Source organism: Eulemur rufifrons, chromosome 7, assembly GCF_041146395.1.
Source record: "Eulemur rufifrons isolate Redbay chromosome 7, OSU_ERuf_1, whole genome shotgun sequence".
Lineage (NCBI taxonomy): Eukaryota > Metazoa > Chordata > Mammalia > Primates > Lemuridae > Eulemur > Eulemur rufifrons.
In genome coordinates this window covers 74,082,760-74,097,875 of record NC_090989.1, presented here as the reverse complement: position 1 = coordinate 74,097,875, position 15,116 = coordinate 74,082,760, and the positions used below count along the sequence as shown (strand labels likewise).

Sequence of the window (15,116 nt, the reverse complement as noted above, 5' to 3'; positions counted from 1 at the left end):
CAATGAAAAAGTCTTCAATGATCCCCTGTGCAGGTATGAGACAAATTTTCATTTCACAAAATCATGGAGTATTACTGACTCTGGAATGAAAAATGTATTGAATCTCATTTATTTCAAGGTTATTGCTTGAACCTTAAATGTGAAATTCCTGTTAGGCATGTGTTTGATTCATGTTTGAACACCTTCTTCTGGGTCTTCCTATTATACCTTACAGGAGCTGTTAGTGTAAGAAAAGTTTTCCATGTTTGAGCCAAGATCTTGTTCTGTGTTACTTCTGTTTCTAGGTTCTAGTGCTTCAATTCTTTGGTGCCATAAAGATTAAGAATAATTGTCTTGAATGATGACCTTTTCTAAACCTCTAAGACAAGGTTTTTTGTTGTCCTTTGTCTTTTTGTTGTTGTTGTTAGTCTACTCATCCCTATAATGGACTGTTTTTCATATATCGTGGTTTTGAGTATTTTATCTATCTTCTTTGTCCTTGAATATGGCCTAGTTTATCCGGTCCTCTTAATGTATGCCACCAAATTAAATATTAGTGTAACTTCCTTTCAAGTTTTACTTTAAAGTTATTCACTACCCCAAGCTGAGGACCAGCATCAGATACACTAGAAGTACCTCCTTTCCTCTAACATTTTAAACTACTTTTATTTCCATTGTACTTTATGTTCCATTAGATTATTATCTCATCAATTTTCTGTTTCCATAGGTAGATTGTTGGGTTGCTGTACCAGTCCACCACAGTATTTTACAATCTCAAGCCAGCGGATGTAGAAGAGTTCTTATGAACCATCTAGTCTAATGCTGCCTGTGTCCAAATGGAAACTCCAAGGGCTAGAGAAAAACAGTGGTGACAAAACTGGAGATAGAGCCTAAATTGTTGATTCCTAGACAACCCTCTAATTTTTCATTTGAGCTACTCTCCCATTTTCCTTATTATTATACAAAAAGCAGTTTCATTTTTGGTGTCTGTGATGAAGAGATGTTTGTTGATTCCCAAACCTAGGCCATTTCCCATGGGGTGGGAAAAAGGCTTAAAGGGGTTTAAAATTCCCAAGATGTGTTGGTCTGTGGGAAGAGATTTTTATCTATTAATATGAAACAGAGAGGGTTTGGAATGTGTTTGAACAGAGTCCATTTTTTGAAAAATACAAAGGAGAAGCCACAATCTCAAGGAAATTGTAAAACCAGAGGATGGGAGAATGCAGTGGGGAAGAGAGCAAAGGGACTTTTCTTAACATAGCAAACAAGCAGTTCCCAATTCCCATTGAGAGGATGATTTTTGTTTTAGCTTGATAGTGAGGAGGCTGGTAAGTCTGTGCTCCAGCGTGTGGAGCGCTGAACCTGAATCCAGTAGCTCCAATTGAATAGGTCAAGTTCTTGTTTTGTGTGTCCCCTAGTTTTCTAAACCTGGTGTATGTGTAATTATTTTCTCCATTTATCATGACACATGTGTCTAAAAATTCTCCTGCCCTTCATCTTCCAAGAAGATCATACCTCTGCCTAGAAGCTATGATGCGAGGGACAATTTTTTTTTTTTTTAACTTCTCACAAGAACTCTGTGAAGAGATACGATTATCCCCACTTTGCTGACAGGAAATTTGGTTCACATTAGGCAAGCTTTCCCAGTGTCATACAACTAATGTAAGGTGGGACTTTTTGGACTATACATCTGTCTGGTGTCAAACCCAAGCTGTAAGAAGTAGATGAGAACTCAGGTTTTTTGATCAGGAACCCTCAATTCAGATTCTGACTCTGTTATTCACTAGTGATGTAACCTCAAACATACTATTTAATATATTATTTAACCTTTCAACCTCTGAAGGATATACTAGAATCTATATGTTAGGGTTGTTGTGAGAATTTGATGAGAAAATTTATGTAAAGCTTTTGGCATAACAAATGAAACATAGCAATGGTCAATAAATAGCATTTATTATTACTAATGATTACAGTAATATGAAGTCTGCCTAGAAAGTATCCAGCCATGTAATATGAAAAATAGAGACATTTATTGAAGAAGATACAAGAAACATTGTACATAGGACAATGACACCTCAGTCCCCTTCAAAGTAGGCACCTTGGCACCTCACACAGTTCTCCCAGCGTCTCTTAACCTAACCCGTACACGTTCAACATCCTCAGGTGTTCTGCTTGTTGCAGGCCTTCCAGATCGTGGATCACTTTCAACAGATTCTCGACCACCTTTGAAGCGTCTGTGCCACTCTTTTATTTGTGCTGCACTCATTGCATCATCCCCAAAAGCCATCTGAATCATCGGAATAGCTTCCACGGAGGAATGTTCAAGCTTAACGCAAAATTTGATGCATATTTGTTGTCCTACTCGCTCAATCATTTTGAATGTAACAGCCACACAGTACACATACATGCTCACTCCATGCCCTGTAGCACCCGGCTGACTAGTACAGTGAAGTCATCATTGTTCAGGCATGTGCATTCCAGTCCCCTCTCCTTGGCTGCCAGGTTGCATCCACGTCACACAAACTGTTCTCGTTATATTAACAATGGCTAGATGCTTTCCAGACAGAACTCAGCCTTGAACCTAAGTCCAAGAGTTTTGTTTCAGTGACTTTTTCTTTTTAAGACAGGGCTACAGTGCAGTGGTGTGACCACAGATAGACCTCTGAAACCTCAAACTCCGGGGCTCAATTGATCCTCCTGGCTCAGCCTCCTGAATAGGTGGGACTACGGTGTGTGCCAGTACACCCAGCTAATTTTTTAAACTTTTTGTAGAGACAGGGTCTCACTATGTTGTCCAGGTTGGTCTCAAACTCCTGGCCTCAAACGATTCTCCCACCTCAGCCTCCCAAAGTGCTAGGATTACAGGTGTGAGTCACTGAGTCCAGCCACACGTTTCCTTATAAATAGATTTGCAAACAAAATGTGTCAAGAAAATAATATTAATATTATATAATTTTCAAAGTTTGACTAATAATTGCCCTTTATGGGTATTTATTTTAGTCTGATTCTTCCTGCATACACATAAAACATGTTTCTTTATTAGTTTAATTACTTTCTTGATATGCTTTTATTTTTTGAGGTAAAAATAATTCAATAAGTTATTTTGATAAAGTAAGAAAGTCATTTGACCCACATTTGAGCTGTGTGAATGGAAGATTTTCTTCTTATTGCTTTTCATAGCCTTATCATGTATGTGATTTAGTACATGATTTAGTCTACTAATAGTGATTTTAATTCCTCCCTTTTCTCATTTATCATTCTATGCTTATCTCTCATAAATGACTTTCACAAATATTTGCTTATTTTATTTTTCATCAACTCTGTGAATTAGGTAATTTTTAATTTTTTAAAATTTTTAATTATTATGGGTACCTATTCACAGAGATAGAAACTGAGGCACAAAGAGGGTAAATGAGTAATATGGAAAACTATAAATGGGAAGGTTGAGCTGAACCTAGGATTTCAAAGAAACCTGAAATGGCAAAATGACGCTTTCCTTAAAAAACTTAAAAATTCACTGAAAACTACAATTCACGTTGACTTAGCTTTGAAGCAATATGTTTTATAAATAATAGTAAAATTCCCTAAAAGGCATTATTTCGTATATTACCATATGTTGATATTTTTCAAGCCTCAGATTAGTACACATTCTTTTAAAGAATATGATCAGTCAAATTTATTCTTAAAACTGCCTGTATTCTTGATCAAAGGAATTCTTCAAATTTTTCATTGTCGCTGCTTTCAATAGTTTTTTTATTCCTTTTTCCAATCTAAATGTCAGAAGTAACCAGAATTTTTAAAATAGCATGTCTCATATATCATAAATCTTAAGTTTAATTCTTTTCCATATTTAATTTCATTGCTTTGATACAAATCACCCCTGAATTGCCACCACACAATCACATAGGAGCACCCCTGTTTCTCACCTGAAGAAATAATATTATAGTTATATGCACAGTTGTTTGCCTCAGTGGACTGTGATTTACTTGCAGGTAGAAAAAGTGTCTTACTCATCTTCCTATCTCTGGGGCCTAACAGAGAATGTTACACTTAAAAGGCCCCAATAAATTCTTTAATTGCTGATTGGGGAAACAGTATAACAATGCACATTAATCGTTAACATTTTCTAAATTGGGAATCTCTTTGTTAATTTGTTTTGTTTTTTTAGAGGGGAATCTTATCATTTGGCAACTATGCAGTGCTGTGCATGTGGAACCTCTTGCCAGAAGAATTCTTTCCCTCTCTTCACTGAGGAAACCCCCTGGCTTTGCTGTCATGGGCTTTACTAAGGCAGAAGCGTCTCAGCAAAGTATGGGCGAATGGCACTAGAGGATTGAAGGAAGACCAAAATCTGATTTTGAATTACCGGGTTTATTACAGAGAGATGGATATCAGAGTGTGCAACATTCAGTTTTGTTTTGTGCATTCTTTTATGCTTGAGATCCTGCTTGGACTTCAATTTTATTGCTCTCGCTTTTCTTTACTTCGTTTGTGTTTATTATCTGTCCTTCTCCCTCTATTTCTGTATCACCCTTTGACTCTTTTTCTATCTGTGTGGCATTTCTTCTTTCCTCTGACCTCCTCCTATTTCCCCCAGTTCCCAGACTTCTATAAGTTGGCATTTTTGGTTTGAGTCAAGCTGTTTCCTAAGAACATATGATAAAGCACTAACCCAAAGAAAACATAAGTGTTGCAGTGGATTATTTTTAAATGACTAGGTTTGGGTACTTTACAAGTTGAATGAGAAATACAGTGATTCCGGAGTTTGGAATTCACAACTAAGAGGTGCTTGTATTGCTAAAGCAACCTGTTTTGTCACGTTAGTACAATAAGTAGAGAAAAGCCAGAGCCTCTGTTTTTTTTTTTTTTTTTTTTTTTTTTTTCTATAAGCTGACCTACTGCAGCCATGGAGGAGCAGCTATGAGATATAAGGTCAGTGCTTTGCATCTTGGATTTCTTCTCCCAAACGATGTCTAGCTGTAGCCAAACTTTTTCATAAATATCATGATTCATCAGTGGGCAGGTTGTCATTTAGTATATATTGTCAAAAATTGGAATTGTAGTTTTCTAACCTTGATATGCAGTCATCTTAAATATGACTAAACATTTAAATTGGTGTTTCTCAATCTGGGGAAATTTTGATTTCCAAGTGACATTTTGCAATGTATGGAGATTTTTTTTTTTTTTTTTTTGGTCATCACAGCTTGGTGGGGTATGGGGAGTGTTGCTAGTGACATCTAGCAGGTAAAGGCCAGGGATGTTGCTGATCAGCCTAAAATGCACAGGACAGCCTGCCACAACAAAAGAATTATTCATCCCCAAATATCAATAGCAAAGGTTGAAAAACTCTGGGTTAAATGTCTACTGACCTGAAAACTTGCAGATTCCACTGTTTAATTGAGCCTTTGGTAATCCTATAGAAACAATGATTGACTGTGAAAATCTTTGTCCCTAGTGGCATTTATAAATGCCATGTGTTAGAATCAAATGCTGATTGTTAATTCTGAATCCAATATAAAAATATTATTAAGAAGTAACACTTGCTTCAGTGGAGAAATAATTTATATGGTCTACTGGATTAGTCTTTGTACTCTAATTTGAGATCTTTTTTTAAAATAGCCAAATCTGGTTTTAAGGTGATTCTCTGTGTCTGGATCCTTAATTGTGTGTTGATTTCTCCATGCAAGCCTACTACTGATCTTGGCAGAGGAGCTAAAAATTTAGCACTCAAGCAAGAAGAATAAATCAAAATTGGCTCAATTAACTTTCCTGTGTTTCAGAGTATGTTAATAGTTTCTTTTTGTTGTTGTTGTTATTCATTTATTTTATTATACTTTTTGCTTTTATCCATTCCTTTCCAGGGTCTCAGTACAATTACATTGCAATCTCCAACAGTGTTCTGTTATTTTCAAAAACTGAATCCATTATTTGCAGATAATGAATTCCAGCAGGATCATTCTGATAGCCCTGCACTTCTGGAAATTCTGACATCTTGGAACTCCCTCTTTCTGGCTCTTATTCCTTCATTTCCCTTCCAGAGAAGATTCTTTGCCTCATTCATTTTCATTAGGCTTACTGGGGAACAGCAATTACCTAGGTTCCCATTTCTGAGTTTTTCCCAGAAGTAGGCAGAATAATAGAGCAAGGAATAACATTGCAAAGGGATGGTGACTTTTATTTTCAGGATCTCTTTCATTTAGCAAATAATGTTAAGTGGCATGATATGTGTTTTATTTTAACCTTGTTGGGTTTGTGTTTTCAGTGTTGCTCTTACAAATAATAGTCAATGGCAATGTCACAGAGGTGGGACTCAGGGTTCTTAGACTCTAATTCTGGCTCTTCCATTAAATTGCTGTAAACTTTGAGCAACTCAATTCTCTTTTGGTCTTTATTTTCCATCTGAAAAATGGGATGGCTGGAATGCTAATGTTCCAACAATGTGGTGGGATACAGGTGCAAAACGATGGAAAGATGAAAGGTAGGAAGAAGGCCTTATTTTATTCTACCAGAGGGGCTCTATTTTAATATATTTCATAAAGAGGCACCACTGTAGCTTTCCTCTCTATATCCAAAACCCCTGTTTGGAAACTAGCATCAGCCTCTCTAGAATAGACCCATTTTAAGCATCACTTCCTTCATGAAACCAATTCCTGGGTCTTCCTACTCCCCGCTTGGATGTGACTTTCCCTTTTTTATGAACTTTCCTACAGAGGGACAATTTGTGAAGAACCCCAGGTCATCTAATTTGACTCTTTACCTGATGCCTGAATTCTCAGCATAACCAATATCCTTGACAACCTCAGTCTCAGAGTCACAGAGCTGGAGGAACCTAAGTAATGAAGCTGGTCCAGTCACTTAAATTCACAGATCATCATGAGAAAAGCTCAGGGAGAGCAAAAGAAACTTGCTCAAATAGTTAATATCCCTAGGGTTAAGTTACTTTCCTTCTCATTAATGGAATAACTGGGAGCAAAATAAAAATTGTCCTCTAATTTTTATCGTGGTTGAGACTTTCCCGTGTGAGCCTTGTATTATAATTAGGGATCATCTTAAATCCACTGTATTAGACATGAGCTCATGGAGGAAAGAGACCCTATTCTAATGTGAATCTTACAAATAGTGGTCAATGGCAATGTCACAGAGGTGGGAGGAAGTCTGGATTCTTGAATTCTAATCCTGGTTTTTCCATTTAATTGCATTAAACTTGGACAACTCGATTCTTTCTTGGGCTTTATTCTGTCATCTGTAAAATGGGATGGTTGGAGCACTAATGCTCCATGAATGTGCCAGGAGTCAGTTGCAGAAAGATGGGGAGCTGGAGGGGAACATCTTCCGCCAATGCATGTTTAAGCCTTGCACAATACACATGTGAGTAAGGGACATAAAAAGAGTTTCAAAAAAGTAGATGCCTATGACTGTTTCTCAGATTAAATAAGAGGCTCTTTGGCTTTTATTTTATTAGAACCAGAAACTTGACCTCATGTCTACCAAGATCTTCTTTTCTCTTCTCTCATTTTTCCCCTCAAATCTTTCTTTTTCAGATGTACTTTTACTGTGCAGACCACTAATAGGACAATATAGGAGTGGGAGACAAGGGAAAAGCAGAGAAATAAGAAAACTACATAGTATAAGAAAGCAGAAAGGAGTGTAGTCAAGTGAAATCAGCTGCTTCTTCCAACAACAGTCTGAAGTCCTCTTCGGTACTAAAATCAGAAAATCACACACACAATACTAGGCGTACCACTCAGAAGCCTGACTCCAAATTATTTTTTTAAAAAGATGTCTGGGCTATTTGGCAAATTATGGCCAGGTCTGGTGGAAATTACATAGCTAGGAAGTCAGACAGCAGGAAAAGAGGGGTGAATAAAAAGACAGAAAAAGAATTACAGAAGAAAGCTGAATGGAAAAAAAGACAGGAGAAATTATTTTTCCTAATGAGAAATGCAAAAATTTCCACCAGACAACTGTGACTCTTGGCTGAATGACTTATGTATCATGTGAATGAAAATGCAGGGTGGAGGGGGCAGTCCAGGAAGATGTGCCTGTGTCTGCTCTGTCTCTGAAGGCAATAGGTCCATGACAAGTCTCAAGTGCACCACTGATTCACCAGACCACCCTCAGGAGGTAGCCATGCCCATTACATACAGTCTGGAAAGAGCACAGGACTATAAATTAGAATACCTACATTCTGGATGAAGCCCCACTTGCAGGAAGGACCTCCTTGATTTGTGGTGGAATCTCTGAGGCCAGTGTAATCATTCGGTAAGTGACAGGAATAGATTTTTTTCGTGATCTTCGAGGGCCCTTCAAGCTGTCACATTTTAATAATTTCAATAATGACTACCCCTATCCTTGCTAAATCACATTTCTTGAACAAAAATAGTTATCCCTCACTCGCTCACTCCTGTCACTGCCCCAAAGCAATTATTTTACCTGAAGATGTTCTCTTAGAGTCTTTTCCAGCTCTAAGATCTATGATTCTAAGAAAATCATAGTTTACTCAATTCCTTAGCAATACAAGAGAACCATTATTATACCAAATTCACTGAGTTTTCATTTTAGGTGAACTTACCCACCTTTCAGAATTTATCCTACCTATAAAGCAAACTGACATTTTATCAAACATTTCCAAAAGAATTCCGCACAGCTACCCCTTTGGAGTTTATCAGCGAGCACATGATATTAGTGACAGAATCCATTTGATTCTCAGAGATGGGATCTATAAAGAAAGAGAGCCAAGCGGTTTATTACTTTCCTTTATTAAAACCTGTAAAGGAATCCCTGATTCACCAGGCTGAGATGGGAGAAAACTTAACAACAGTTGCTGCCCTCCTCTAATTGAATTTGAAGCCTCTGTGGCACTTGTTATTTACAAGGGCAATGGATGACGGATAAGGACCTGACCAGGCCTTCAAATGGACAGCTCCCTATAAGGAAACAATTGTGATTCTAACGCATTAGCACACAGGACCTCAAAACTGCCTACACAAAGTATTTCTCAGATTTCCTTCTTAAGGAGTGGGACATAAAGATGGCAACTAGTGCATTTTGATGATTCAAGCACAAAAATGGGTTCTGTTGTGAAAGAGAGGGGAAGAAAGCCTCATCTTCAGAGGAAATAAACATTAGAACAATTCCAGAATAGTCATTTCAAGAAGAAATCAAACTCTTATTTGAAATTTGGGGACAAAATATACATATTCTACAAATAGGTAAAAAGAGATTTAAATATTGGATTCAGGAAAGGTTTTATATTCTGCACTAACAAGATTTATATGATGCAACTGTCTAGGTTTTCAATTTGCTTTTTAAGGCATTCGTTCTAAAAACAGAAAGTAGTGATAAAGCAGAGGAAGAGTGAGGAAATTCCTTCAGCTTACTTTTTTCTTTTCTAAAAACCACTAATAAAATAGATTATGGTCAAGATAAAGAAAGTTTCCAGAGATGACTCTAGGAAGGAGAGAGAATTGCCTAACTTAATCGCATTTCCTTTTTTTCTTTCCCCTTCCCTTTAATCCTAAAAAGAAAAACAAAGGTCAAATGGGACAAAGGACCAACTCAGAAACAAAACATGTAGGGGCAGGCTTGTTTTGAGTAAAAATAAATAAATAAATAAACAGCACTAGAGTTTTTTTGTTTTTGTTTTTGTTTTTTCCTTAAATGGCTGGGAAAACTGGGAGAAAATAAAAAAGATACAGTGGAAACATTTCTGATTATAAAGGACACAGATAAGAATCTCTCTCTCTTACATCTGTTTAAATTCCACAAATGTACACAAAGCAGGTACAGTGTGTCAAGGATTTTGGGAAGTACAGTTTTAAGTAATAAGAATTAAATTAGAAAAAAAAGGTAGAGGGGGAAGCGGTGGAAGTTTGCAACATGAGCCAGAACTTACAAGAGCCAGGCAACCCATATTGCTGTAACTTTCTCTCCCAACAGACCAGCCAGGAAACCAAACAACTAAAGTGAGAAAACCTTGGCCACCACATAGAAATCTTTCTCATCAATATTTCACACACATAGAATCAAGCTATTTTTCATTCCACAAACATATACTGAACATCTCCTCCTACCATTCCCTGTTTCAGTGATTTGGAGTGAATATGGGTGGCAATGACCCATATTCCTCAGACCTACTGAGACTAAATCTCTAATTTTAAATCATATTTTAATGTCTCAGATGATTAATAATAATCATTCATATAATAATCATCTAGATCTGGGAACCTTGCTTTAGGAGATACAAAAATATCTAAGACAGTTCTTATTTCAAGGAGCTCACATAAGTGATACCAAATGTACCAATTTTTCCAAAACAAGGTCATAAATGAAAAGTGATAAGAGAAGACTAAATTCCTTGCTATGAGTATTCAGAAAAGGGAAAAATGATGGACTGCTGGGAGTTCTAGAGGGAGTGAAGGAGGGCCTCATAGAAATAGATACATTTGTATAGGATAGTTATGATTTGAATACATAGAGAAAGAGGAGAAAAATCTACTATTAAAACTGCTACTAATAAGAAATACATCTGCAGTGTTTACTGAGAATCAGGCCCCATTCTGGGCACTTTACATCATTATCTTTTCAACTTAACCTAAAGCAAGCAGGTGGGTCCTAATATTTTCCCATTTTGCTTATGGGGAATCTAAAGCTCAAAAGGCTCATGTAATTTGCTCACAGTCACGCAACAGAATGGGAAAGTTAAAATTTAATCCCACATTTATCTTATTCCAAAGCCTCCATGCCTCTGAAGAAAGAATAAACAAGGCCAAGAGATGCGAAAGTGTCAGACCTAAGTAAGACAAAGCGTTCATTGTTCCCTTTGGCTGGAGGATGGCAGAGTTGGGGGAGACTGCACCAGGGAAGTTAGAGGGAAGCCAGGCTGTGGATGCTGCATTAAACTATTTGGGCTTTATATGGTAGCAAAGGGAAAGTACTGAAGATTTCTGAGCAGAGAATGTTATGATTAAAGGTATACTTTAGTTTCTAGGCTATGAATAATGAGTTATATCTTACAATCTTAAATGATAAAAATCAAAAGTTTGAAGAGTCTCATTCTACCTTTAAGCAAAAAAGTGTGGCTAGGAGCCAGGTGGAGCTACTACCTCATAGCTGTTCAGACAAATTCCCAACATGCCAGGCCTTGAGGAAGATTCTACAGAGCAAGCCTTAAGATAAATGCAGTGAGTGTCTATCGCCCTACAGAACAAGGACCTATCCATCCCTGGAGCTGTCCAAACCTGGCATAAGGATAGCCCTGGGGAACACAGCATTCTCTGAGACCACAGGTGACCCCATGGGTCAGTGGGCACAGCACAGGCATAAGAATCAACTACTGGCAGAACCTAGACTTACAAATTTCAGTCCTGTGCTCATTTCATCAAATTATGTTGGTATGCCACTAAATATGTGACACTGCATAAACCTCTTTACCTTTCTGGACCTCTCTTTCCTCATCTGCGAAACAAGAAATTGAACTCAACAGGTCTCAGATTTCACCATTCTCAATCCTTCTTCCCCTCCAATCCACCAGCATAAAGGATCTGCTCCCAGGGGCAGTGGCTCACTAATTAGGATTTGGGGGAAAAGCAACATCTCCGGAGAGCTTCTGGAGTTTGTAAATCTCCTGGCTCAGAATACTGTATTTCCTTAATTCTAGGAAGCCTTCCAGTCCTCAATGAATTTGATCTGGCCCAGGATTATCCTTTCAAATGCAAACTGGATCACTGATGTCAAAAGTAATTCAATGATACAGGGCTCCCTGAGCACAGGCAGGGAGCTCCTCATCTTATCATCAGAAAACAAACATCCCAAAATCCAGACCTGTCAGAGCTCCGGAATGTTCTTTTATTATTTGAGAGTTTTTCTATAGTGTCAAAAGATGGTGTGTGTGCATGTGTGTGTGTGTGTGTGTGTGTGTGTGTTTATAAGTGAAATTCCAAGGAAGCCAAACAAAAGCTAAAATTGTGGAGTTCTTGGGGGGTGGAGAGCATAGGAGAGGGAAGAACCATGGTGTATATTTTAGATAGTCACAAACTCCAACCATCAAAAATGAATTTCCAAAAGGGTAAAAATATTTTCTCCTTAAGAGATTATCAATCATGTAGACCCAAAAGCTCTGCCTGTCAGAGCAAAGATGAAGTAGGGACAAGCTGCAAGTCTTGTTCTGCTCTCATAAATATTGCTGCTAGAAAAGAAATTAACACATGAAGCCACACATTTTTGAAAGAACTTCTTAAACTTCATTAATTCATCAGACAACAGCCAGTAATTCACTTACAGAATATGACTTGTTCCTGTAATCAATTCACTGCAAAAATGTGAGGCATGTTAAAACTATGGCTTTACCTTCTTTTACCTCCAACCAGGGGACAGGAGTATGACTAATAAATGCTACCATTAACAGTGAAGCAAACATAATTACAGAACCAAAGAAACTCACACATTGAAAGTTATCTCATGATTATTTATTTTTATAGGATTCAACATGAATGTGCACTCCTTCTCCAGACCTGGGAAAGGAAAATCTGTCCAAGATATGTGACAGAACTATCAGCAGGACTGCCAACCTCACATCTGAAACTCCTGGGAGAACCATGCTTGGGAACCATGCTACAGGGACCACCCATGTAGCTTAGGATATCTCCACTGTCATGTACTTAAGTTCCCCTTTCTTCCCACTATTGAATGATTTCTGTAAGACCACGAAAAACTGTGTCACTCACTTAAAAGAAGTCAGAGTACATACTTAATGCCTGCCTTAGCAAATCCATCAAGAGACACAAGCAAGTAGAATACAAGTCCTAGAAAAGATTCGGGTTTTCTTCCCATTTCTGGCCCAAAATATTACTCTTGTGAGCTCCAGCACCTTAGCCAGAGGACACTGGGAGTTAGGAGTTAGTCTCAGTTGGAATTTCATGAACTTTATCAACAGTTGTGAATCTTATAACCCTATCACCTGTGAGGGCAGAGACCTTGTGAGATGAGTTGCAAAAGGCATTTGGATATTTGAACATGATATGTGTTTTATTTTCATTTCCTCAGAAACGCAGCCTGGTCCATTGGCTGGCATGATCAATCAACCCCCAGAGTTGCCACTTCTCCAACAGCTGTAGAAGAGAAATTGGATATATTGACACAGAAAACAGAAAGTGATGGGGGAGGGAGAGAGTAAATTCAGAGCAACATTGGGTGAGTGGGGGTGGGGGTTGAGGAATTCATTCTAAATTCCTTCTGCTGAAGCATCCAGATAGATCTTCAAAATTACGGATGTGGGAAATATACCAATATACACGGCAGTATACCTCCTGCCAATAACTTCAGACAGGTTGAGTACACAAAAATAAGGAGTGCACTGAGAATCGCATGTCCAATAACCCAGTCTACTACTTACCACCAGAAATTGGAAGTCCTCTATCAAGAGGAAAATGTCAGCATTTTGGGTGAATCCTTTTAGTGAGACTGACTCCCACATCTTTACCCCAAGCATATCTTCTCTTTAACCTTTGATCTTTACTTTTTTGTATAAGTGAAGGGGAGAAGATAGAGAAACAAATTTCTTTCAAAAGAGGTCTACTTTTAACTCAATTTTGAGGATGCTTTCTTTCAAACTTCAGAGAAAAGGTGCAGACTACAGCGTAGGAGGGAAGACAGAAGAGAAATGAGGATAGAACTACATACCAAGAAGTGAACGGAGAAGAGAGCTCGCACTAGACCCAGCTCTGCCAAAGCCTCATGAATTAGTGCTTAATGGGTATATTAAACATCATCTCAACAGTGTAACCCTCTTTTTGAGAGAAGTTGATGGGGACCGGGGGAGAGAGAGAAGGACTTGCCCAAATTCATCAATTTTTGGTTACAGAGCTAGGGCCACCAGACATCTGGATTCACAAACATGAGACAGAAATGTTTAAGGAGACCCCATCTGAAAGACTGAAGGACACAGCGATGGCAAGAGGACAGGAGCAGTAGGGAGGGCTCAAGAGAGTGTCTGAGAGCTGCAGGGGGCGTTGGGTGTGGAAAAGCGCGAGCTCTGGGTACCTTGATGTAGGCCCGCTGCAGGTAGTTGTAGGGCACTCTGCGCTGGAAGTCGCTGCGCACATCCTCACTAACGCGGTGGCGGGACGAGGGTCCCCCGAGGCGCTGGGTCTCACAGCTGCGGTAACAGCGCGCCCGCTCCAACAGGGCGCGGAAAAAGGGCAGCTCGGCCCCGGGGCCCGCGCCGGGGGGCGCGAGCGGGCGGCGCGCGGCACAGTGGCGGGCGCAGCGCGTGCGGATCTCCCGCAGGCGCCGGTGGCTGCGCAGCGCCGCTTCCAAGTCTCGCACCGCCTGCTCGTAGTCTCCGCTGTAGTAGGCGGCCACGCCGCTGGCGTAGAGCAGGTCGAAGGGCTGCAGAGGCCCGGGCTCGGGCTCCAGCTGCTGGCGCTGGCTGTCCGGGGGGCCGCCCCACAGTGGCGGCGGCAGTAGCAGGAACAGCAGCGGCGCCCAGATGCGCTCCCGCATCCTCCGCCGCAGAGAAGCGCAGGACGGCCACTCTCCGTGAGGGCTCCGGGCACCTCACGTCCGAGTCCCCTCTCCCACCTTCACGATGGCTAGAACGCCGACCCCGCCGCAATCTGGCTGCCTTGCGAGTCCCAGGTGACCGCCGCCTCTCCGCGGACTGAGAGGCGGAGGCCCTGCCTGGCCAGCAACTCTTAAAGGGACGCCCACAGCTCACACGCTCCTCCTGCTGCCCGAGCCTCGGCGAGCCGCTCTCCCAGGCTCCCTGCTGCAGCCTTGGGGCTGCCAGGGGCCACACACTCAAGTGCCAGCCGGAGAGCTAGCGCCGCTTGAGGCCTACCGGGGCGAGGAGCTTTACCTGTGCGTTGCCTTTTAGGTTACAGAAGTGGATATCATTACTGTCTTTTTTGGAGATGAAGAAACTTCACCATAGTGAGGTTAGGGCTTTAATCATTTTCTGGAATCTATACATGACCTCTCAGTTTGCGGAGTCCTTCACCTTCAGATGAAACCTGTAGTTGCATCTCAGGCTGTGAGGGAAGCACTACAGGCCCTATATATAGGTCGAGGCCGAGGCGCGGAGGTTTGAGAAGTGATTTGCACAAGTTTAGGGGTGAGAAGGGGCAAAGAAAGGACTC

The 15,116-nt window shown here is 40.1% G+C and overlaps 1 protein-coding gene across 1 annotated transcript in view; it reads right to left on the bottom strand.

The window, feature by feature from the left end:
* P3H2 (prolyl 3-hydroxylase 2) overlaps positions 1-14,647 on the bottom strand; it is a 145,115-nt gene extending 130,468 nt beyond the window's left edge. The window contains exon 1 of the mRNA XM_069472786.1: positions 14,020-14,647. Within this exon, the coding sequence (XP_069328887.1) occupies positions 14,020-14,481 (462 nt within the window). The 5' untranslated portion in view covers positions 14,482-14,647. The remainder of the gene's footprint in view (positions 1-14,019) is intronic.
* Between the last annotated feature and the right edge of the window lie 469 nt (positions 14,648-15,116).